The sequence below is a fragment of the Camelus dromedarius genome, chromosome 18 (assembly GCF_036321535.1).
Source record: "Camelus dromedarius isolate mCamDro1 chromosome 18, mCamDro1.pat, whole genome shotgun sequence".
NCBI classification, from domain to species: Eukaryota; Metazoa; Chordata; class Mammalia; order Artiodactyla; family Camelidae; genus Camelus; species Camelus dromedarius.
Window position 1 is genome coordinate 22,430,989 of NC_087453.1, and position 22,262 is coordinate 22,453,250.

General features: G+C 48.0%; 1 protein-coding gene across 1 annotated transcript; it reads left to right on the forward strand.

Moving 5' to 3' along the window:
* The first annotated feature begins 13,551 nt into the window (after nt 1–13,551).
* SOX12 (SRY-box transcription factor 12) lies at nt 13,552–16,734 on the forward strand. Its single transcript, XM_031434028.2, has one exon. It carries the CDS (start codon nt 13,946–13,948, stop codon nt 14,897–14,899), a length of 954 nt encoding a protein of 317 aa, XP_031289888.2. The 5' UTR covers nt 13,552–13,945; the 3' UTR covers nt 14,900–16,734.
* Nucleotides 16,735–22,262: the final 5,528 nt, after the last annotated feature.

Sequence of the window (22,262 nt, forward strand, 5' to 3'; positions counted from 1 at the left end):
TCAATAATAGTTATATAGGCTGTAAATAGTGTAACTATTTATATGCATCTGTTAAAAAGAACAGCTATTAAAAGAATATGTGTATTAATATGAAACAATCTTTAAGACATTATATTTATTTATTAATTTTTTATTGAGGTATGGTTGATTTACAACATTGTATTAGTTTCAGGTGTACAGCAAAGTGATTAACATATTCTTTTTCAGATCTTTTTCCATTATAGATTATTATAAGATATTAAATATAGTTCCCTGTGTTATATGGTAGGTCCTTGTTGTTTATGTATTTTGTATATAGTGGTTTGTATCTGTTAATCCCAAATTCCTAATTTATCCTTCCCCCCTTCCCCTTTTGTACTCATAAGTTTATTTTCTATGTCTGTGAGTCTGTTTCTGTTTTGTAAATAAGTTCATTTGTATACTTTTTTTTAGATTCCCACATATAAGGGATATCATATATTTGTCTATCTCTGACTTACTTCACTTAGTATGATAATCTCTACATCCATCCATGTTGCTGTAAATGGCATTATTTCATTATTTTTTATGGCTGAGTAGTATTCCATTATATATATATACCACATCTTCTTTATCCAATCATTTGTTGATGGACCCTTAGGTTGCTTCCATGTTTGGGCTATTGTAAATAGCGCTGCTGTGAATATTGGGATGCATGTATCTTTTCAAATTAGAGTTTTTGTCTTGCTCAATCATGTGGTAACTCTATTTTTAGTTTTTTAAGGAGCTGCCATACTGTTTTTCATAATGGCTGCACCAATTTACATTCCCACCAACAGTGTAGGAGGGTTCACTTTCTCCACACCCTCTCCAGCATTTATTTTTGGTAGACTTCTTGATGATGGCCATTCTGACTGGTGTGAGATGATACTTCATTGTAGTTTTGATTTGCATTTCTCTAATAATTAGCAATGTTGAGCATCTTTTCATGTGCCTATTGGCTATCTGTATGTCTTTGGAGAATGTCTATTTAGGTCTTCTGCCCACTTTTTGATTGGGTTGGTTGTTCTTTTGATATTGAGCTGTTTGTATATTTTGGAAATTAAGTCCCAGTCAGTTGCATTGTTTGCAAAATTTTCTCCCATTCCATTGGTTGTCTTTTCGTTTTGCTTATGGTTTCCTTTGCTGTGCAAAAGCTTGTAAGTTTGATCATGTCCCATTTGTTTATTTTTGCTTTTATTTTTTTTGCCTTGGGAGGCTGACCTAAGAAAACATTGCTACAATTTATGTCAGAGAATATTTTGCCTATGTTCTCTTTTAGGAGTTTTATGGTATCATGTCTTATATTTAAGGTTAAGATATTTTAAAGTGAACAAAGCAGGAAATGGTATGCTACTCTTTACATTTTAATTTTATTTTTTTTTCAGCTTTATTGAGTAAAACTGACAAATAATATTATAAGATATTTAAAATGTACAATGTGATGATTTGACATACATATTACACTTTAAAATGATGAAATAAATATATCCGTATGTTCATTTATGTATAGAATAACTCTGAAAGGATATTAGTGAAATTGGTCACTGCTGTAGCTTCTGAGAAGAACTAGCTCTTTGGGATTTGGGATGGAAAGAAAACTTATTTTCCAGGGTGTACCCCTGGGGCAGGGTGGAGCAGGGAGGCTTTTGTTTTTAACCATTTCATGTATTATCTCTGACCCCCCAAGAAATGTTTTTAACAATAAAAATAAGTGCAAAACACAAGACTTCAAAGAAATTCCTGTGGACTCTGCAGAAACAGGAGTCCATTTCCTCCCTCTTTAAAAATAAGAAATTTTGATGGGAAAGTTCAAGACTCCAGAGCAGCCGACTCACTGATCTCCCTGCTTCCAAACTTGGCCTCCTTCAACCCAGGAAAATTGTCCCCAAAATGAAATTTGATCACATTAAGCCCCAGCTTAAAGACCTTCAAAGACTTTGTGTCCTCCCTGGAGCCCTCCAGGCCGGCCTGGCCCAGCCTCCTCTGGGCCTCACCCCCTCGCCCCTGCTGGGCTCCTGCTAGTCATTCCAGGAATTCACCCTCCCAGACCCGTGGTTAACCCTTACCTCCCCTGGCGCTCAGCTCTAATGTCATTTCCTGACAGCAGCCTTCCCTAATCTTCTAGACCAGACATCTCTTACACTCTTCCCTCCTTTTAGCAGCCACTGCAGGTATAATGATGTGTTTATGTACTGTGTACGCCATGGTTTGATTAATATCTGCCTCTTTGTCTCAATTTTGAGCCCCCAGAGGGCAGAGACATGACTGTTTTGCCCTTTGTTGTAGCTCCAACATTCAGCTTGGCATATAGTAAAATCGCAATAAATATTTATTGCATGAATGATCTAGAAATTATTTGGCTGAAGTTACGTATCAGGATATGTGCCTACCTGTCCTTTTAAAATGATACACAAAGTATTCCTTAGCACACCTGTCACTGACTCTCTATTGAATAAGGGCTTATTTATTCATCTTCAAAAAGTAAATTCACTCCTTTGGTCTTCTCACCTTTGATAAAGATTTACTTCAGCCTGGAGGTCAGGCCCATCTTCCTGCACTTCTCTGGGGGCATATCACTGAAACTTAGCCTGCCTGTCCCCTGGCACTGTAAGCATACAGAGAGAGTGCCAGCTCCTGGATTGTGAAGGCCTGGCTTCAACACACTCCCTTATCCCTGCCAAGAGTAGCTCCAGCCCTGAGCCCTGCCCCTCCCCAGGAGGTGGAGTGGGACTCTGTAGGCACTAGAGGAACTGCCCACCCAGAGTCTGTTGCCCTCCTGTTCTAGAACATTCTCTGAAACCCCAAAATTCCCTTCCAAAATATCCCAAAGTTCATTTAGAGCCTTTGTGGGCCTCAACCCTGGGTCCGTCTCAGCTACGGGCCTGATGCACACCTTACAGACCTGAGACTTAGGTCTCAAAGTAGGTCTCTGCAAGAGACAGCTCGGTGTGGGGGCTGGGGTGTCCACTCATGCATTCCACGTCCCTCGCTGATGGGATGGGAGGTAGCTGGACAAGGATTGGATGAAGGACCCAGGGGGTTGCCCTCCTTGGGCCAACACATTCTGACACAGAATTTCAAGGGCACTGGAATTCTAATTTGAACCTGGCTTTTGAGGTTATTGAAAGGTAGACCCATGAAGGAGAATAGGACATATTTTATTTAACACATTAGACTGATGAATCACTTCTAACTGGAGAGACATGTTATCTGGACCTCCAATTGCACTCTTGTCCTGGATACCACAAATGCCCCTGTTTGGTTGTGTCATTTCTTAGCTCAGACAAGCCATATAATCTCTCTGGGCCTGTTTCCTTGTTAGAAAAATGGGTTTAAGGATAACTGTCTGATCAAGGCTGGTGAGAAAATGAAATAAAAATTCATGTGGAGGACTTGGCAGAGTGCCAGGCCCTCAGTAAACAGTAGCTGTTCTCATTATCTTTTCCTTTTTGCCCTCTGGCTCTCACCTCCCATGATCTATATGACATCCAAACTGGTCTCTTTTGTAGGAGTTCCAGCCTGCTCCTCCCTCCTCCCTCCTTACCCAAACCCATAACGATAATCCCCTACTCTCTCCATCTCATCAAATCCTACTCCTTCAGTTATGATAATAGCAGCTAGTGACTGCAGTTGACTGTTTCAGGCATTGTATTAAGAACTTGACATGCATGATCTCAACTCAGTTCTGACACCAACTCATTGAAATGGGTACTGTTTGTTTATCAGTCCCCACACACAAAGACGCTGGGAACTGGAGAGTTGAAGCACTGGCTTCTGGTAAGCGGCAGAGATCGCGGGGCTATGAACCCGGGGGTCCTACTGCAGAGACAGGTCTCCCAAATGCCGCCCCCTCCTTCCTTCCAGTGCGCCTGCGACCCATCTCTCCTTCAAGACCCCATACCCAAGTCTGTCATCCCCCCTCAGGGCCGTCTGTGAACTTCTGGCCCCACATGGCGGGCACTTTGTCTCACGCCACGTTGTCCACATCATGGATCCTCCCTCCCTCTCTCCTTCTCTTCCTTCTTCCTTTCCTCTCTTTCTCCCTCCCACTAAGCATCGCGTTCCTACTCTGTGCCAGACTTTGTGTTCGTTCACAGGCAAAATGTTACCAATGGAGAAGTCAAGGGAGGATGAAATTATAGGGCATTTTTCTATCTTCTTTACGGCTTTCTGTTTGTCTGATTTTTTTCCAGTGCGCACACAGGCCAGATTCCTCGAACCCGGTTCAAGTGTTGCTTTGCTGGGTTGGTTTGGTCAGAAGAAAGCCCTGTCCCCTTAACTCCCAGCCCCCACGCCTCCTCCACCAGCCTGCAAATCCAGGCCGCCCATCCCCCTCCGGAAGGGGGGAGTTAGGAGCGAATGCCGAAATCTGAGTGGCTCTTTCAAGCCTCGGTTGCCGTAGAAACCAGCTGCACAGGCCTTGGCGGTCCATTACACCATCCTCCAGCGACGCAGCCAATGGGCTGCCAGCTCCATCCCAGCTGCCCGGCAGCCCACCAATGGGCAAGTCCCTTGTCTTTGAGTCCTGCCCTCCGTCCTGAGATACCACCAATGAGCTTCGACCCTGCTCTTCTTCTAGATTCAATGTAGCAACAAGATTCGATTTTTCAAAAAAAGGAATTCTCCAAATTAGAAGGAACTAGCAGTAACGCCTCTGTCAGTTGCAGCCTGAATAATCTTTGGCTGGTATTTTATTTAAGAACAAAACTGCTCCAATTACACAATAAAATATATGTCATTTTATACTAAAACAACTTTAGGCAATGAAACTTTAGGCAGTGGGGTTGATATCTGCTCTATGTGGATTTCTTTCATTATAGGTATTTTCATCTAATTTAAAATTATCGAGGAACTAGTATCTTTACTTGTTTGTATTTCAAATAAATACAAGTTAAAGACGCTAAATTTTTGATGCTGAGTTCATGAGACATTGACCTAAGTAATTGGTAGCCTACTTTTATTAGACAATTTAATTCCCAGATTCAAAACATTTTAAAGCTGTAGGATAAATGAATATTTCTTACTTCATTGAAGAAATTCCATTTTTAAGGCAGGTTGTGTTTAACACTCTAAAATCTAAATAAACTAAATGTGTTCTTAAAACCCTGTGCCGTCTTTTTAAAAATAAACTTTATTTTTTAAAACAGTTTTAGATTTACAGAAAAATTGCAGAGATAATACAGAGTTCCTACATTCCCTACCCACTCTGTTTTCTCTATTATCAATATTTTACAGTAATATGGTGCATTTGTTACAATTAATAAATGAATATTGATACATTATTATTAACTAAAAGTTCATAGTTTATTCATATTCCCTCAGTTTTTACCTAATACCCCTTTTCCATCCCAGGATCCCATCCAGGATGCCACGTTGCATTTATTTCATGTCTCCTTAGGTTCTTCGTGGCTGGGGCAGTTTCTCAGACATCAACAGGACTTTTCATTATTAATGTTGATCTTGATCAACTGGCTGAGGTACTGTTTGTCATATTTCTCCACTGTAAAGTTACTCTTCTTTCACTCCCTTTCATGGTTTCCTCTTTGGAAGGGAGTGGCTGTGCTTAGCCCACACTTGAGTAGGGAGACATGTTCTATCCCCTTGAAGGTGTGGTATCTGCGTAAGTTATTTGGAATTTTTCTGTACTGAGGATACGTTTCTTTTCCTCTATTTATTTACATCAGTGGACTCATAAATACCTATTTCATAGTTTAGGTTATAATCCAGTAGTACTTAATTTTGTTGCTCAAATTGCTCCAGATTTGGCTCGTGGGAGCTCTTTTATTTAGTTGGCTCCTCTGTCCCTTTGACATACCTTTTTGTTGCTGTTCTGGAGCCTTCCTTACTTTATGATGTCCCAGACTCATCTTGTATATTCCCTGCATCAGTCCTAGAATCAGCTGTTTCTCAAAAGCCCTGATTCCTCCTACTGGTGAATGGTATTAAAAACCAAGATCTTGGTGCTAACTGTGCTCATTGCTACTGGGGTGTTGTTTCTTTTAAGCCTTCTCAACTAACAGAATAGAGAAATGTAGATGTGTATACTAACCTATGCATATAGGCATATCTATGAATATTTCTATGTGTAACCATCTGTATATATATTAATCTAAACATAAGATCCTATTTATATTTTCAACTCTAATCCATTACCACATGACTCATTCTAGCCTCCTCCCCTTGCTTATCTGTAAATTCCCACTCCAGCAGTAAGAAACCTGGCTCCCACCATCCACCATCCACCCACTTAATTGTTGAATTCCAGTATATATAAATCAGAATCAGCATTGTTCACCCAAACCCCTGTGGGAAACTATCAACTGGAGCAGTAGTTCTGTATACTTTCTTTTGTTTTTAGTTTTACAGACTCCACTCATTTCTAAAGTTACTTAAGTCAACACCCTTTCCCCCACCCCCTTCAGTGAGGTTGTTTCATATATTTGTAACACAATTTGATTGGTTTGTCACATCCCACATTTCATTTTTGGATTCTCCCAGTGTTCTAAATGATTTTTTAAAATTTTCGTGCATTAAGGTTCACTTTTTCTGTTGTACAGTTTTATGGATTTTGACAAATGCATAAATAAGGTCCTGTATCCACTATTATAGTATCATACAGAAGAGTTTCACCACCCTAAAAAGTCCCCTTTGCTTCACCTATTCAACGCACTCCCCCTAAACCCTGGCAATCATAGATCCTTTTGCTGTCTCTATAGTTTTTGTGCCTTTTTTTTTTTTTTTAAAAAAGAGAAGATACATAATAGAGTATTTTTGTTGATGCTTTTGTTATAGCTACCATTCATTGAAACTTTACCATGTCCCATGTCCTGAACTAATTACTCTCCCATGTTGCAGATGAGGAAACTGAGGCAAATAAGTCAAAGTAACTCCCTAAAGACTAACATTGAACAAAGTTTGACTTCAAATCCCAGACACTTTGATTGCTTATTGCTTAAAGCCCCAGTATTTCTATGCTTGACTTCTCAGTCATCTATGGGAGTCCACTATATTTAGCCAATAAGATGAGGATGACTTCCTTCCGAGTTTACCCAGGCAGTCTCAGTTTATTTCTGTTCTTCCAGCATAATTATTAATAGTGTCCCCTTTCATGATAAATTATATGATCATCCCCAAAGGAAAAAGTCTAGTGAATTTTAGAGTCAGGTTGTGGGGGTAAGGATTATACTCCAGGAGGAAATGTGGCGATGTACCAGTGGGGTGTGATCTGAGTCACCAGATGGAACCTACTATCCAGATAAAATCCCCTCTTCCATCTAGTCACCTTCCCCTTCCCTCTCCCAATCTGATTATTCCCCAATTCCATCAGTTCTGCTGGTGCTGCTAAAATGACTGATGCTGTCCAGTCTTCTCCCCGTGAACATGTCCCAGTTGGTCTCTCCTCTCTGCCTTGTGTTTCTCTGAGTCTCAAACTGCATCTCATGGATTGGCAACCCGGAATTCCATCAAGATCTTTAAGACTTTGGGATTTCACAGAGAAGTTAAAAAAAAAATCCTCCCTCCTCTAAAAAAACCATGCATTTAAAAAGTTGGAGGTGGGAAAAAGATTGCCAGCTTTTAATTTTGCCAAGTAAAGATGAGAAAGCCCTCCATCTTCTATATTAGTACCATCCATTAGAAATATAATGCAAGCCATGTGTGTTATTTTAAATTTTCCAGAAGCCAAAAGGTACAAAATAAATAAATAAAAGAAACAAAGGAAATTGATTTTAACTTGCTTTATTTAACCCAATATGTCCAAAATGTTACAATTTCAACATATAATCGATAGAAAAATATTACTGCAATATTTTACATTTTTTATGCTAAGTATTTGAAAACCAGTGAGAATTTTGCACTACAGCACATTTCAATTTGCACTAGCCATACTTAAGTGCTCCAGAGCCATATGTGCAGTTCTATATTGTTACTCAGTAAGAGCCCTATAATGTATATACACATATGCACTCAATGTATATACACATACACATACACTAATGTGTATGATCATACACATGATCATAATCTCTGTATTTTTTAAAGAAGACACTTAGATGAATCAAAAACCAAATTACCTTGTTCATATTGTTTTCTCTATTATGAACATCTTTGAGGACCATGCCAGTTCAGAGTCTGATGTTTTGGAGCTAGGTACAGCTGGGGTGGGTAGAGTTGCATGATGGTGTCTGGACAGCCACGCCCAAACCTGAGCTGGCTCCTTCCTCATTGAACAGATACTGAGATGTGTTGCACCAAGATCTGCTAGGTGCTGGGGAGAGTGGAGATCAGGTGGGTCCTCTGATCTCATGGAACTGCTGCTCTGCCCTGGTGTTCCAAGTGAAGCTCTGCAGGCAATGAGAGGGTGTACTGTCTGCAGAGAATTTGAAAACAATAAAACTCGTTGAAAGTCAGTCTGCATTTTATTATTACCACGTGCCCTCAATTCTAAACTATGTCAGGGATAAAACCACCTCCCTGAAAATCAAGTTGTTGGTCTCCCTTGAGTCTTAATGATCTATCTGTAAACTTCAAATCAGCATATTTGAATTACTTGCACACTAAAAAAAATCATAGCCTACAAGGAAGGTAATTCAGTTACTCCCAATTACACATTCAGCCCTAACGCACACCAAGTCAGACATAGCTGTACGCGTTAGTTTTGAGAATAAGTTTATAACAGTCCGGAATTGTTCAAGCTCACTTCCGGAGTACTTGTGTCTCTGGCCCCTTTGGTACAACATATGGCTGTGTTTAAACAATAGATTCAAAATAAACAATGACAGCACAGTGATTAAGAAGCTGAAGCACAAGAACTTGATTTGCTTCAATTCTGTCATTCTATGTGACCACTTGAAGCTTTCTTTTTTGAAGCTTTTGTATTTAAAATTTAAAACAGTGAAACAAAGAGTGAACTGCACAGAGTGTGGTTACTGCAAATTTTCTTATTTAGTAAAACAGTATATCATATTAGTATTATTGCCCAATTATATTTTACCGAATTTGAATCACATTTATTATTAAAACTGATTCTTATTTCTGAAGTGTTTTGTTGTTTTTAAACTGTAATGGAATTAATGCAATGTAACATAATTATTATTGCAATGGACCACTATGTAGGTATTTTTTTTCTTTTTGTTTTCAGAGAAATATATTAATTGAAAAGTATTGATCCAGTACTCTTTTCCTTTTTTTGGACTGTAATATTTCTTTTTACTGACATTACATATACAAAGTTCAATAAAAGAATATGTTCACCATCTGCATTTCCTTTCCGGCTGTGATCATTAGTATTTATCCATTGTATTTCATGATTGTTATAGAAAATAATGTTACTTAAAGGAGGTGGGTGTTAAAAACTTTTCTGTCCCAAGTGTCAAATAAGCTAGGGAGGCCACTGGTGCTCTGAAGAAAGGGAACACGTAGTTAGTTGAGCTATAAGGAAGCAACGGAGGCGGGAGAGCTGGAAAGGGTGAGGGAACACCCCGCTTGGGGAGGCAGCTTGGCTTGTTCCACAAACTGAAACAAGACCTACGTGACTAGAAACTGGCTCGAGCCTGCGAAATCAGGAGAGGAGGTCAGATAGGTGAGCAGGACTCACGGGTCAGGAGAAAGTCTGGTGTTTCTCTTGAGAGTACTGGGGAAACCACTCAAGGGTTTTTAAAAGGGGAAGAGACATAATCAGACTTGTGCCTGAGAAAAACACCGTATAACTCTGGCTTCAGGGAGGAGAATGGAATGGAAGGAGACCTGGTGGGTACAGGGACCAGAAAGGAGGCTGGGCAGGTACCCAGATAAGAGAAGATGGTGGCCTGGACAGTGGGGGCATTGGTGGTTAGCTTCGCTCCAAGAACCTCACCATCTTAATTACCGTAGTTTGAACTGAACAACTTGGTGATAAGCCCAGCCTTGAACTCCTGTGGCCTGCAAGGTAGACTCTGAGGCACCCATTTAAAAGGACTCAGGGCAGTCTGTGTGTGGTGATAACCACATCTCAGTGGCAGACTGGAGTTTTGGGGGTTTCCAAAATTTTACTCCCTTCGCTGGGCTCCCACAGGAATTTGAATGTACTCATGATAGAGCACTGACTTCGATTCATTTAACAAGTATTAATTGAGCACCTACTGTGTGCCAGGCACTCTCCAAGGGATGAAGCAGTAAACAAAACAGACAAAAATCTCTGCCCTGTTGGAGCTGACATTCCAGTGGAGAGGACACGGGCAAAAAACAAGTGAACAAATAAAATAATTCCAGAATGTGGTAAGTGCTATGAAGAAAATAGAAAGAGTGATGAGTTAGAACAATGCAAGGAAAAATTAAGTTGTCTAACAGTACCAAACTTTGGACAGGATGTGGATGAGGGCAATCTCTTCTATTTTGCTGATGGAAAAGTAAACTCAGAAGTTTGACATCACTTTGTCAAAGATAGCATTTACACATCCTCATATGCAGCCACCACACGTTCCATAAGACACCTGGGAGAGCTTCCTGCACTTGAGCACCAGGAATACATTTAGGATTGTTAATAGGAACACTGTTCATAAGAGCAAAAACCTGGCAATAACCACAGTGTCCATGGACATGACACCAGGTAGAAAAACTGTGGTATATTCTTGCAGTGGAAAGTGGACAAACTCCATATAGGTGCAATAATTTAGATAAATCTTAGCACTGTAATATTGAGTAAGAAAGTAAATACGAGAGTATTACATACAGCTTGCTAGCCTTTTGATAAAGCTAAAAGCAAGAGAATATATTTTAAGAAAACATATTTTTAAAAATAAGAGAAAGGAGAAATTGGAACCCTCATACACTGCTGATGGGAAAGTCAAATGGTGCAGCAAATCTATTGAGACAGAAAGTAGATTTATGGTTGTCTAGATTTAGGGGTTACAGCAAAGGCAGTAGAGCTGGAGATGGAGGTAGAGGAGCTGAAGGAGTTAATGAGCACAGAGTTTCTTTGGGGGATGATGAAAATATCCTAAAATCGATCATACTGTTGGATGTGCAACTCCATTAATTTGCCATTGAATTGTATACTTTAAATGAGTGGATAGTATGGTATGTGAATTATATTTCAATAAAGCTGCTAAGCTAAAAAAAAAGTTTAACATTTTTAAAAAATGTAAGGGAAAACTCAGGATAGACATTACATCAGATGAAGGAAAGCAGGGAATGGGATGGGGACAGGGGAAGGTAGGTTATTATCAATGTTGCTGATTTCACTGGTTTTTATTATATGTAAATAAATACATATAAACATAAAGTGAGCCAATCATGGACAATGATTTAAAAAAAAAGTCACAGAGCAGCAATTCTGTGTACCTGAGATGCATGGGAATGGGTGGGGAACAGCAGAGCGTGGTCGTCAGGGCAGGCCTCTCTGGAGAGTGAGCTGGGGCTAGAATGAGATGGACTAGCGATGCGGGAATGGGGGTTGAAGAGTTTTCCTGGCTGAGGAGACAGCATGTGCAAAGGCCCTGAGGTGGGCCCAAGCCTTCAGTGTTTGAGGAATATCCAGGAGGCCAGGACTTGAAATTTTAACAGCAGCAAAAACAACAGCAACAACAACAACAACAACAACAACGCAGCAGCTGCAGGGCCAGAGCAAGACCTTTCGGAGGCCCTAAGCACTGAAAAGATGGCAGTGCCCACCCTATGCCATTCAAGATAAGTATTAGGCGGGGAGGGTAAACAAATAAATAAATATTAAGTGAGAGAAGTGTAAGAATGTTAGAAAATTTAAAAAAAGCTTTTATTTTCCCCAGGATCACTACTTTGATACCTTTTCTGAAACGTTAAATCCATCCCCGCCCCTGCCTATTTTTCTTCTTATTAAGTTGATGTCTCTAGGCTGGTGGTGGCCTGAGTCCTTGAATAAGTAATATTTACTGAGCACTTACTAGGTGTCAGGGATGGGTTTACATCCATTATCCCATTTAATTTATAAAACAACCATATGAGGAAGAAACTGCTTTTTCAAACTATTTTAACGATAAGCAAAAGGAGGCACCAGGATATGAACACAGAAATTCTGACTCTATCGAGATGGAATCGTCCAGGATACCGTTGTGAGGGTTCAAACCCGTGGATCTCCAGATCTCAGCGTCCAATAAGTCGCCGGAGGAACCATGTAGTCAGGGGAGCAGGGCCCTCTCCTTACGAGCGCCCTGTGCCTTTAAGAATCGTCCCCTCCAGCAGGCTAAGCTCCAATTTCCCTCCCGGACCCTCAAAGCATCAGCCCGCCCCCCGCTTCTGCGGAGCTACACCTCGGCCCTTCCTCCCCCATCCCATACCCTCGGGCTAGGCTCTCACCTTCGGCTCGCCCAGAGGTGGGTAAGGTCGACGGCTTGAGACAAGTACCTCCCGACCCGGTCACTGCCCACTATGCCCCAACGGAATGCTACCTTAGAGACCCTCATCCCGACCTCTCCCAGCTCCTGATTCCTCGGTGGGATGCTTCAGCGCCCCCTCCCATCGCCCAGGCTCAAGACGCGGTGAAGGTGACCTCCCCAAGGGGCAGCACCCGCCCCGCAGTGCCTGAGCGGGCTCACACGTGGTGAGCTGGGAGCGCGCAGCCCCTCCCCGCCACGCGCCTCGAGCGTGCGTCCCAGACACGCCCCTGGGTCTGGCTCCGCCCCCGTGCCCGCGCTCGCTTCTCCAGACTCGGGAGGGGCATCGCGCCCTAACCTGGCACCAGGCTGGCTGCGGTGTGGGGTGGGACCTGGGAAAGGGGCACCCATTCATCCTCGAGCCTCTCACGAGTACTGTTGAAGGCGGGAAGTCCGCCCTGCTCCAGACCCTTGGCCCGGTCCCTTGGTGCGCTGAGAGAAGAAAGAGCTGGGACCACTAGCCTAGGATTTGAGCCCTAGTCTACAAATCTTTGGTTTTTCGTACCTGGAAGTGGGCGTCATATTCCCTTCTTTCTCAGGACTTTCGTGGAGCCTCAAACGAGAAAAAAAAATATTTAAGAGATTCGGTTCGTTGGGCTCAAAAGCATTTCTTGAGACCCTACGTGGCTAGACCCTGTGTGTACTAGGCAGGGGCTTCATCGATGACACGATAAATCTGTCTCCTTGAGGAGCTTTCCTGAGCCTGCGCCCCCCACTTTCTGTTCTGGGGCTGTCCAAAAAGACGCCCCCGAAAGAGAAGAAAGCGGAGGTCCTACCTGGCTGCAGGTGTCACTGAGTAAGCTAAAATTTCAAAGGCTGCGCGGGGCGGAGACAAGCTTTCGGAGCCAGATAGGGAAGCACGCTCGGCGTCTCCCCACCCTCCCGCTCTTCCTAAGCCTAAGAAAAGAAACCGACCTCATCCGACACCCCCAATCCCAGCCGCGAGACCGCCCAGCCCCGCAGCCCGAGCCCCGCCCCGCTTCGGCAGGCAGCGATTGGGAGATGCAAATACCAGGTTCTCTGCCCAGCAACGGGTGACGCGCGGCCCGAGCGCGAGGCGTGGCCCGGCCGCAGCCCTAGCGGGCACCTCGGTGTTTACACGGGGCGGCCCCGCGCGCGCCGCAGCGGCCCGCAGACGGCGAGGGGGAGGGGTGGCGCGCGCGCCGGCGGGGCCGCGCGGGGAGAAAGAGACTGGAAGACGGCGGGGCGGGGAGCGGCGCGCGCCGGCCGCGGCCGAGCAGAAGGCTGCGAGAAGAGCCCGCGGGGGCCCGGGGGTGCAATTCCTCTGCCCCCGCAAAACAATGTGTGGCGTGCAGCAGGGCGCAACTTGCCGGAGGCGGCGGGGGCGCGCCGAGCCCGCCTGAGACCGCGCCGCTGACCTTCTCCCCCCGCCGTCCGTTGGGCCCAAGCACCCAGCTCCTCGCTCCCCATCTCGCGGGGGCCGGGCCGAGCTGCGGGGCGGGGCCGCCCCTCCGTCGCTGCTGCCTCCTCCCCCACCCCCAGCCGCGGAGGATGCGGACGGCCCCCGGCGGCGTCTAGCGGCCCCGGGCCCAGGCACGATGGTGCAGCAGCGGGGCGCGAGGGCCAAGCGGGACGGCGGGCCGCCGCCCCCGGGGCCCGGGCCGGCTGAGGAGGGGGCGCGTGAGCCCGGCTGGTGCAAGACCCCGAGCGGCCACATTAAGAGACCGATGAACGCGTTCATGGTGTGGTCGCAGCACGAACGGCGGAAGATCATGGACCAGTGGCCCGACATGCACAACGCCGAGATCTCCAAGCGCCTGGGCCGCCGCTGGCAGCTGCTGCAGGACTCGGAGAAGATCCCGTTCGTGCGGGAGGCGGAGCGGCTGCGCCTCAAGCACATGGCGGATTACCCGGACTACAAGTACCGGCCGCGCAAAAAGAGCAAGGGGGCGCCCGCCAAGGCGCGGCCCCGCCCCCCCGGCAGCGGCAGCAGTGGCAGTGGCGGCAGCCGGCTCAAGCCCGGGCCGCAGCTGCCTGGTCGCGGGGGCCGCCGAGCGGCGGGAGGGCCTTTGGGGGGCGGCGCGGCGGCGCCAGAGGACGACGACGAGGACGACGAGGAGGAGCTGCTGGAAGTGCGCCTGGTCGAGACCCCCGGGCGAGAGCTGTGGAGGATGGTCCCGGCAGGGCGGGCCGCCAGGGGACCAGCGGAGCGTGCCCAGGGGCCGTCGGGCGAGGGGCCGGCTGTCACCGCCGCCTCCCCGACTCCGTCGGAGGACGAGGAGCTGGAGGAAGAGGAGGAGGAGGTAGCGGCAGCGGAGGAAGGCGAAGAGGAGACGGTGGCGTCGGGGGAGGAGTCGCTGGGCTTTCTGTCCAGAATGCCCCCTGGCCCCGCCGGCCTGGACTGCAGCGCCCTGGACCGCGACCCGGACCTGCCACCCGCCTCGGGCACTTCGCACTTCGAGTTCCCGGACTACTGCACCCCTGAGGTTACCGAGATGATCGCAGGGGACTGGCGCCCGTCTAGCATCGCCGACCTGGTTTTCACCTACTGAGCCCACCGTCAGCGGGGCGCGCACGCCCCCAAACCAGCTGTTTACATACAGGAATCAGGTATTGGGGCCCCTCGGAGGCCGAGGCTGGCACCCCATCTCCCGCGCAGCCTCCCCCCTCCTAGACGTGCCCATCCCCCCAAATGCAGACATGCCCCTCCCCCGCAGACACACCCCAAGGCAGCCCAACCCCCATCCTTTCCCCGACATCCAAGCTCCTCCCCATCTTGCCCCCTCCCGCACAGCCACCAGCAGCCAGCCCCCCTCCGATACACCTCATGTCCTCTTCTAGAGACCTGTACCCCTCCCCCATTTTGCACACGCCCCTCCTCGTGGCCGGAGGACACGCCCCTGCCCTTGCTCCGGACTCCCTCCGCCTCCGCCTAGCCGGCCTCTTCCCTTGTTTAGAGGGGCGCTGCAGCTGGGCGGCCCCGCGCCCTCCTCCCATGCCCCTCCCTCTCGGGGAGGGGGAGGGGCACGCTCCTTTTTCCCCCTGGAGCGCTGGGACCCGCCCCCTTCTCGCGCATGCTTAATGCTTCTTGGGAGGAGGGGGCTGGTCCGGGACGAACCGCACGCCTCTGTCAGTCGCTCCGGGAAGAAGAGGGGCGGATATAGAGCGATCCTGAGAAATCTTTTGATCCAGGAGCCACGGCTTCCTTTCAGCCCGACGGGGCGTCACTGCCTTAATGGGAGGAGCACTCGGAAGGGGGAGAAAGAGACAAGCCGGCCCGAAAGGGTTGGTTTGGAGCTTGGAACTCTCCCAAGTGGCATAGCCCCTTTTACCTTACGGGGTCTCCCAGACCCACGTGCACCCCCACCCCCACACACCGACTGCTTGACTGCCTCTACAGCCTATCTTGGTTCCCAGAAACGTCCCTTTCTTTCCCTCACCTGGGAATTGGGGTCTTTCTTGGGAAAACCCTTCACGAGAGGAAAAGAAAACTCAGAACTGGGACATGTAGCAGTTCGTTTGGGGACAGGGTCCTTTTGCTCCCCACCCCCCGGAAGTGCCGTATCGTATCAGGGCACATTCCCCACTTGGGCTTCTTCCCCAAGCCCCTTACTTTCACCCAGGTCCCTCTGCCTCCAGTGACAGTATTCAGTGGGAGAATCTGAGACACAATGGTACTGTGGGGTTGAGACTGAGGTATGATAGCCGATGGAGTAACAAGACGAGCCCCACTTTAAAGCACCCGGCTTGAGAGAGACCATCGACTGGGCCAGTGAGACTGAAGGGAGTGTCAGAGTAGTGGTGGGCCATTTGCGCCTAGCGCTGCTATAGGAGGAAGATATGTCCAGTTCGGGGTGCTCTCCGAAACCCTGCCCCTGATGCTGTTACCCCTCATACTCCAGCTCCCTGTTAAAGCCCTGCCCCTCCGGCCTCCCCACGCCCCCTTTGCCCTCACTACCTGTATCTCACCGGCGTGTGTCCACCCTCCCGGGTGTGCACACACTCTCATTCACACACACACAAATCTCAGGAACAAACGGTCCCAGAGTCCTCCGGGACCCCTGCCCAGGGTCTCTGCAGGTCTCTGCCCCACGCGTTCCCGTCGCTGACAAAGCCACCAGCTGCCTCCTTTAAGCTTGGTGCTCCGGCTCTGGGCCTTTTCGCGCGCACGCGCGCGCGCTCTCTTTCTCTCTCTCTTTTTTTTTTTTTTTAAGAAAAACAAAAAAGACAATGAAAAATCCCAGAAAACGTCATGTGAGTGAAAAGATGTCACTGTCTGTGGTCTTGGAGAACTAGTCTTGTAGCTGAGGGGAGGGGTCCCTCTGATCTGGGGCACTGGCCCCACAGCAGGACTTCTGCCAGGACTGAATAAAGTGTATTTGCCCCATCTCGCCCTGTGGTTCTACATGTCTGTGCCTTTCCTCAACCCTCCCCAGACAGTTTGGCAGATTCAAGTCCGTGTGATTTAAAATCATGCAGAAAGACCTGGGGGTTCCAGGGCAAGAAGGCACCCGCCCCTCTAGGCCTCTCTGTACCCTCTATCTTAGGATTCCCTGGCCTTCGCTAAGGTTGGCTGACTCATCCCCACAGAGGCCAGGCAGGTAACAGAAATGAATGAGAGAGCCTGGGTAGACATTGTCTTCATGAGCCACTTACAGGGGAGCAGCTGCTCACCTGCCAGTTGTGACCCTGTGGGAATGTGACACTGAGACCAGGGGGCTAGATTTTTCAAGAGAAGGTGGAAACCTGGATGTTTCTGTGAATGTCTCAATTTCAAAATGAAAGCTGACTCAAATATTGTTACATCCTTGTGGACCAAATGAAACAATTGTGCAGGCACACCTGGTACAAGGGGGCCAGTTTGACCCTGCCCTAAAGGAGGATTAAGAAGCAGGGTTAGGCCACAATATCTGGGCTCAAAGCCTGGCTCCACCACTGAGCACCTGTGTGACCGTGAGCAAGTTAACTTGACCCTGACTCTTCTTTCCATATGTGTTAACATGGGGATGATAATATCTGCTTCACAGAGTAAAATGATGTGTGAGATGAGAAGTACCTAACATGTGCTTCATAAATTGTATTGCTCCATTTTTTTTCAGAGGAGGAAACTTGTAAAGGGCCTCCAAAGAACCAAGGTCAGAGATAGGGCCCTAAAGTTTGGTTGTGTCTCCTGGTGAAGTGTGACTTCAGGGTGCTGCCTCTCCCTCCCTGTTTGGGTCTACAGATCATGCTAGGCTGTCTGCTCAGAGTCTGGCGTAATGGGGTTAGTCCCAGTGCCTGGCACATAACTACCCCCGGTATAGATGGTGTGGAGCAGCAGAAGCCACAGCGATTCCTGTCCTTGAGATTCTTACCACTGTATTTTGGAAATTTGAGGCCAAGGCATTTCCAAACTTCTTAACCCCTGACCCCTGTACCCCTAATTTTTCTACCAGACAGATCTGGTGAATTCCTAAGGTTGGACAAAGCCTGTTTCCCCAGTAAGAATCAAGGCCAAGTGTGAAGACCTCATTCAAAGAGGGTTTGGGGGACTGGGACACCCATAGATGCTTTAAAAGAGGACCAGAGCAGGTTTGGGAGGACTGGGCACCTATAGAAAGAGGCCCTGGGGCTGCAGGAATGACTGTGAGTGCTTCCTCTTAGCCTCTGTGATTGGAAGCAAGATGGCCACAAACAAAATGAAACCTGTAAGAAAGAGTTGAGAAAGTGTGGAAGAGAGCTGCTTCTCCCAGGGCACCCTGCATCTGGAGTCTGAGTGAGAACAGGCAGAAAAGCCTGCCGCTTTAGTTCAAGGTTGCATTACACAGTCAGGGGCAGTAGGGGCACCCCCCCCCCAATACACCAGGGCCCTCCCAGGATGGCTGAGGCTTTGCCAGGCCAGCAGCGCAGTTTGACTTCCTGTACCCAGTCCTGCTGCGCCCCTCTTCTTTTCACAGGTGTTTATCCCTAATAAATATCTTGCACCCCAAACTCAGTCTCAGTGTCTGCTTGTGGAGAACCTAGTCGGCGGCGGAGGGTGGAAGGGGCTGGACAAAGGGCAGGGGGTCACTGGCCAAGCAGCCACAGCGAAGCACCTCTGAATCCCTCGCCTTCAGGAGGGGTCTCTTCTCCATCCATACGGTCAGCCCCAACCTCCGGGCTGCGCCCTTTCCACCCTTTCCACCCTTTCCAGTCGGCATCAATCAGAAACTCCAGCCTTAGCCCATGAGTCACGCCCGAGCTCTCTGCCATTGTCATTCTCATTCGCAGTCGCTCCCCGGGCCTCAGCTGGAGAGAAGGAGGCTCAAGGCCCGTGTCCTTCAGAATGCCCTCGGAGGGGGTAAGGCGGGGTAAAAGGCCTGGCCGGAGACGGTGCTAGAGCACTGCAGGTCTTGGGCAAAGCTCCTCCCCTTTGCAGGCCTTAGTTTCCCCCAGGTGACGTGGGGGAGGGGAAATGGGACTCGAAAGACCGTTTACTGTTACTTTGGTTCCTCCCATCTCAGAAGGAAATGGATTCTGACCTGCGAAAGGTGGGGAGAGACCTGCTTAAGTGGACTCTGGGGACCCCTAGCGGCTGAAAGGGGTAGGAAGTATGGCAGAGCGGGCGGGGGCTAGGGTGGTGGCACGGGGGTGCAGGGTGTGTCCCACTCCAATCCCCCTCCATTCGTGCGCTGTGATTCATCTCTGGGTCAGGCCCCTGGTCTGCGCTATTTGAGCCATCTTGGTTCCAGGGTTTTAAAAACACCTATACGCTCATGTATTGGTTGTCTATTCCTTTGTAACATACTGCCGCCCACTTAATGGCTGAAAACATGCATTTACGATTTCACAGTCTCCCTGGGCCCGGAGTCCAAGTGTGCCTCACCTGGGTTCTCCGCCCAGGGTCTCTCAACGCTACAGTCAAGGTGTTGGCTGGGCCGTGTTCCTTTCTGGAGCTCAGTGTCCGCTGCCATAATCACGTGATGGCGGGCAGAACCCAGTTCCCTGTGGTTAAAGGACGGAGGCCCCTGTTTTCTTCCTGGCTGTCAGCTGGTGCCACTCTTGGTTCCTAAAAGCCACCTGCGGTTTCTTTCTTCACAGGCCCTCTCTCAGCGTGGCACGTCTTGTGTCAAGGCCGGCAGGGGGACTCAGCAGCTTCAAGTCACTTGGCTCAAAGAAGGCTCTCTTTTAAAGGGCTCATCCAGGGAAATCTCCCTATCGATGAACTAAAAACCAACTAATCTAATCACATTTACCTTGATCATGTTTACAGAATCCCTTCACCTTTGCCAATAGTGTCGTATAATCACAAGAGTGAAGTCCATGGACTCCCCGGTCTCACCCACATGCAGAGGAGAAAGTTATGTTGGGTAAACTTGCCAGGGAGTGGGAATCTTGGGGGCCATCTTAGAATTTGCTTATTGTAGCTGTGGATTCTCGAACTGATACCTCCATCTTGACATTGCCAGACCCGTTATGTCTAGCTGTCTTCTTGTCATCTCCACTGGGATAACTAACTTGCACCTGAAACTTGGCATGTCTAAAAATGAAGTCTGGTTTCCACAGTCCTCCCAAGCCTGCTCCCCGACCTTCATCTTCGCATCTCAGGTTACTCAAAGGCCAACAACCTCGGGGTCATCTTTGACTCCTTTTTTCCTCATAGCTTCATAGTCCTTATCTCCTCTTGGTTCTAACTTCAAAATGCGTCCTGTGTCCTATCAGCTCACACCTTTTCCATGGCCACCCCCCTGGTCCTGGACCCCATCATCTCTTGCCTGGTACCCTGTACCAGCCACCTCACTGAAATATTTGCCTTTTCCTTTGCCCCAATCAATCTTGTGGTCCACATAGCAGCCAAAGGGATCTGTTTAAACTATAAATCAGACCATGTCCCGCCTTTGTTCAAAACTCTCCAATGGCCTCCATCTCATTCAAATTGCAGCCCCGGGGATCCTTTGAAAATACAAATCTAATCACAGCTGAAAACCTTTCAGTGGTTCCCCATCACCTTCAGGATAAAGGCGAAAGCTCTTGGCCTGGCATTCAAGGCCCTTTGCAGTTGACTTCTTTACTCCTTTTACAAAGTTTTCTTCAGTGACCAGTCCTCCCCTAAAACTCTGCCTCAGTCATGACAGGCCACTCCCCAGTGACAGTGCCCTCCCAGGCCATTTGTCTTTCCTCTCCTTGAGAAACTGGAGGAACTTTGGGTTCATTGCCTTGCCTTTTGAGGCCTCAGTTCTGCCATCTGTACAGTTAAGTGGTTGAACTAGGAGTCTTTAAGGCATATCCAGCCTGGCATCCCAGGAGCCTACGAAACCTGTCTGCCTAGCTTCCTCCAGGTTGCCTAGCAATGGACACCAACTCTCTCCCCCATCTTCAGAGGTTTCTTAGCAACCCAGTTTCTCACCCTCAGTGGTTTTCAGGGTTTGACTAAATGAATTTCAAGTTCTGCTTTTTCTCCTCCCCAAAATTCTAAGACCAAGGATCTTTTTTGGAGACTTGGATACAAACCCCGAATAGAAAGAGGCCTAGGTTTGAGGTCAGTGGAGGATTTGCTGTGAGACTTAAAGATGTTAATGACCTCACTGACTTTTATTTCAGATTATAAATACCTGTCAGGTGCTCCTTAGGGCTTTCCCTATTCTCTACTGTGTGTTTGATTCAACTGCTAAATTTATTCAGCTCCAGGACTTCCTTTTCTCCTTCTCTCTCTCTCTCTCTCTCCCTCTCTCTGTCTGTCACTCACACACACACACACACACACACACACACACACACACAGAATTAAATGGGTAAGCATTACACACAAAGCACTTAGAGAGCCCTTTGCACACAACGAGTATCATCACATATTTGCTATTATTAGTCTGTGTTTAGTAAGTGTTTACTGAGCTGCCTACTCAGTGCCAAGCGCCATGTGAGGCATGGGGATAAAATAGTGAATGAAAAGGATGTGGCTCCACCTTGCAGTGTTCATTCATCCCAGTGTCCCCAGCCCCCAGCCCAAGGAGAGACAGAATGGACACAAGGCATGAAAGCATGTGGGTGCAATGGTGCCAGAAGAAGCTCAGAGAGGTGCGGTGACACCCGAGACCACATAGCAAATGTGGGACAAGGAATGAAGTCAACTCGGCTGCCTGGCAAGGGCTGGCTCTCCAGGGAGCTGGGCCATGGGACGCATTGCCCAGGGAAGAACTAGGTTGGGAGAGAGAAGGGAGGTTCCTTGCAGAAGGGAAAGGACGTGTCTCTCCCCTCACCTCCTCCCCAACCCCAGCTCTGTTCTCAAGATCGGGGAGGGCACCGATCCTTAGCAAGGGATATGGGCTCAAGGAGGGAGAGAATCGAGAGAATGGAGGGGCTCAGTGAGAAGGTGAGGACTTCAGTATGATTAGGGGCTCTGGATTCAAGCAGGAGGAGACTTCCTGGTAGGGATGCAGTGGGAGAGGTGGGGGCTCAGAGAGAGAGACGGGCGGGCGTCTGTGAAGAGGATGGGGCTCAGCCAGGAGATGAGCGTTTGTATACTTGGGTAAGGGCTCCATGAGGGGGATGGAGGCCCAGACTCTGTAGACTTTTTTTTGATGGGGGGGTTGGGTAATTAGATTTATTCATTATTCTTAGAGGAGGTACTGGAGATTGAAGATGGAGGCCCAGAGAGGAGACTTGAGGATACTGCGAGGAAATGAAAGCTCAGTGAAGGCAAGTGTCTTCAGTCAGAGGGTAGGGAGATTAAGGAAGTGGTGGGACAGTCAGGAGAGGAGTTACAGGGACTGTATGAAGGTGTGGGGTCCCCGTGAGGGGCCTGGGATCTCAGGGAGAGGAAAGAACTCTTGGAAGGGGATAGGGGCTCGCGATCCTGCAGGGGTCCGTAATCTGCAGAGCCAGCCCTTGGGGCGGGCTGCCCCCCCAACACCCCGTGTCACCCCCCCCGCCCCCCAGCTGCGGCGCAGGCGCCGACCC

Excerpts from the sequence above, each read along its gene's own strand:
- SOX12 (XM_031434028.2), top strand. The coding sequence starts at position 13,946 with ATGGTGCAGCAGCGGGGCGCGAGGGCCAAGCGGGACGGCGGGCCGCCG.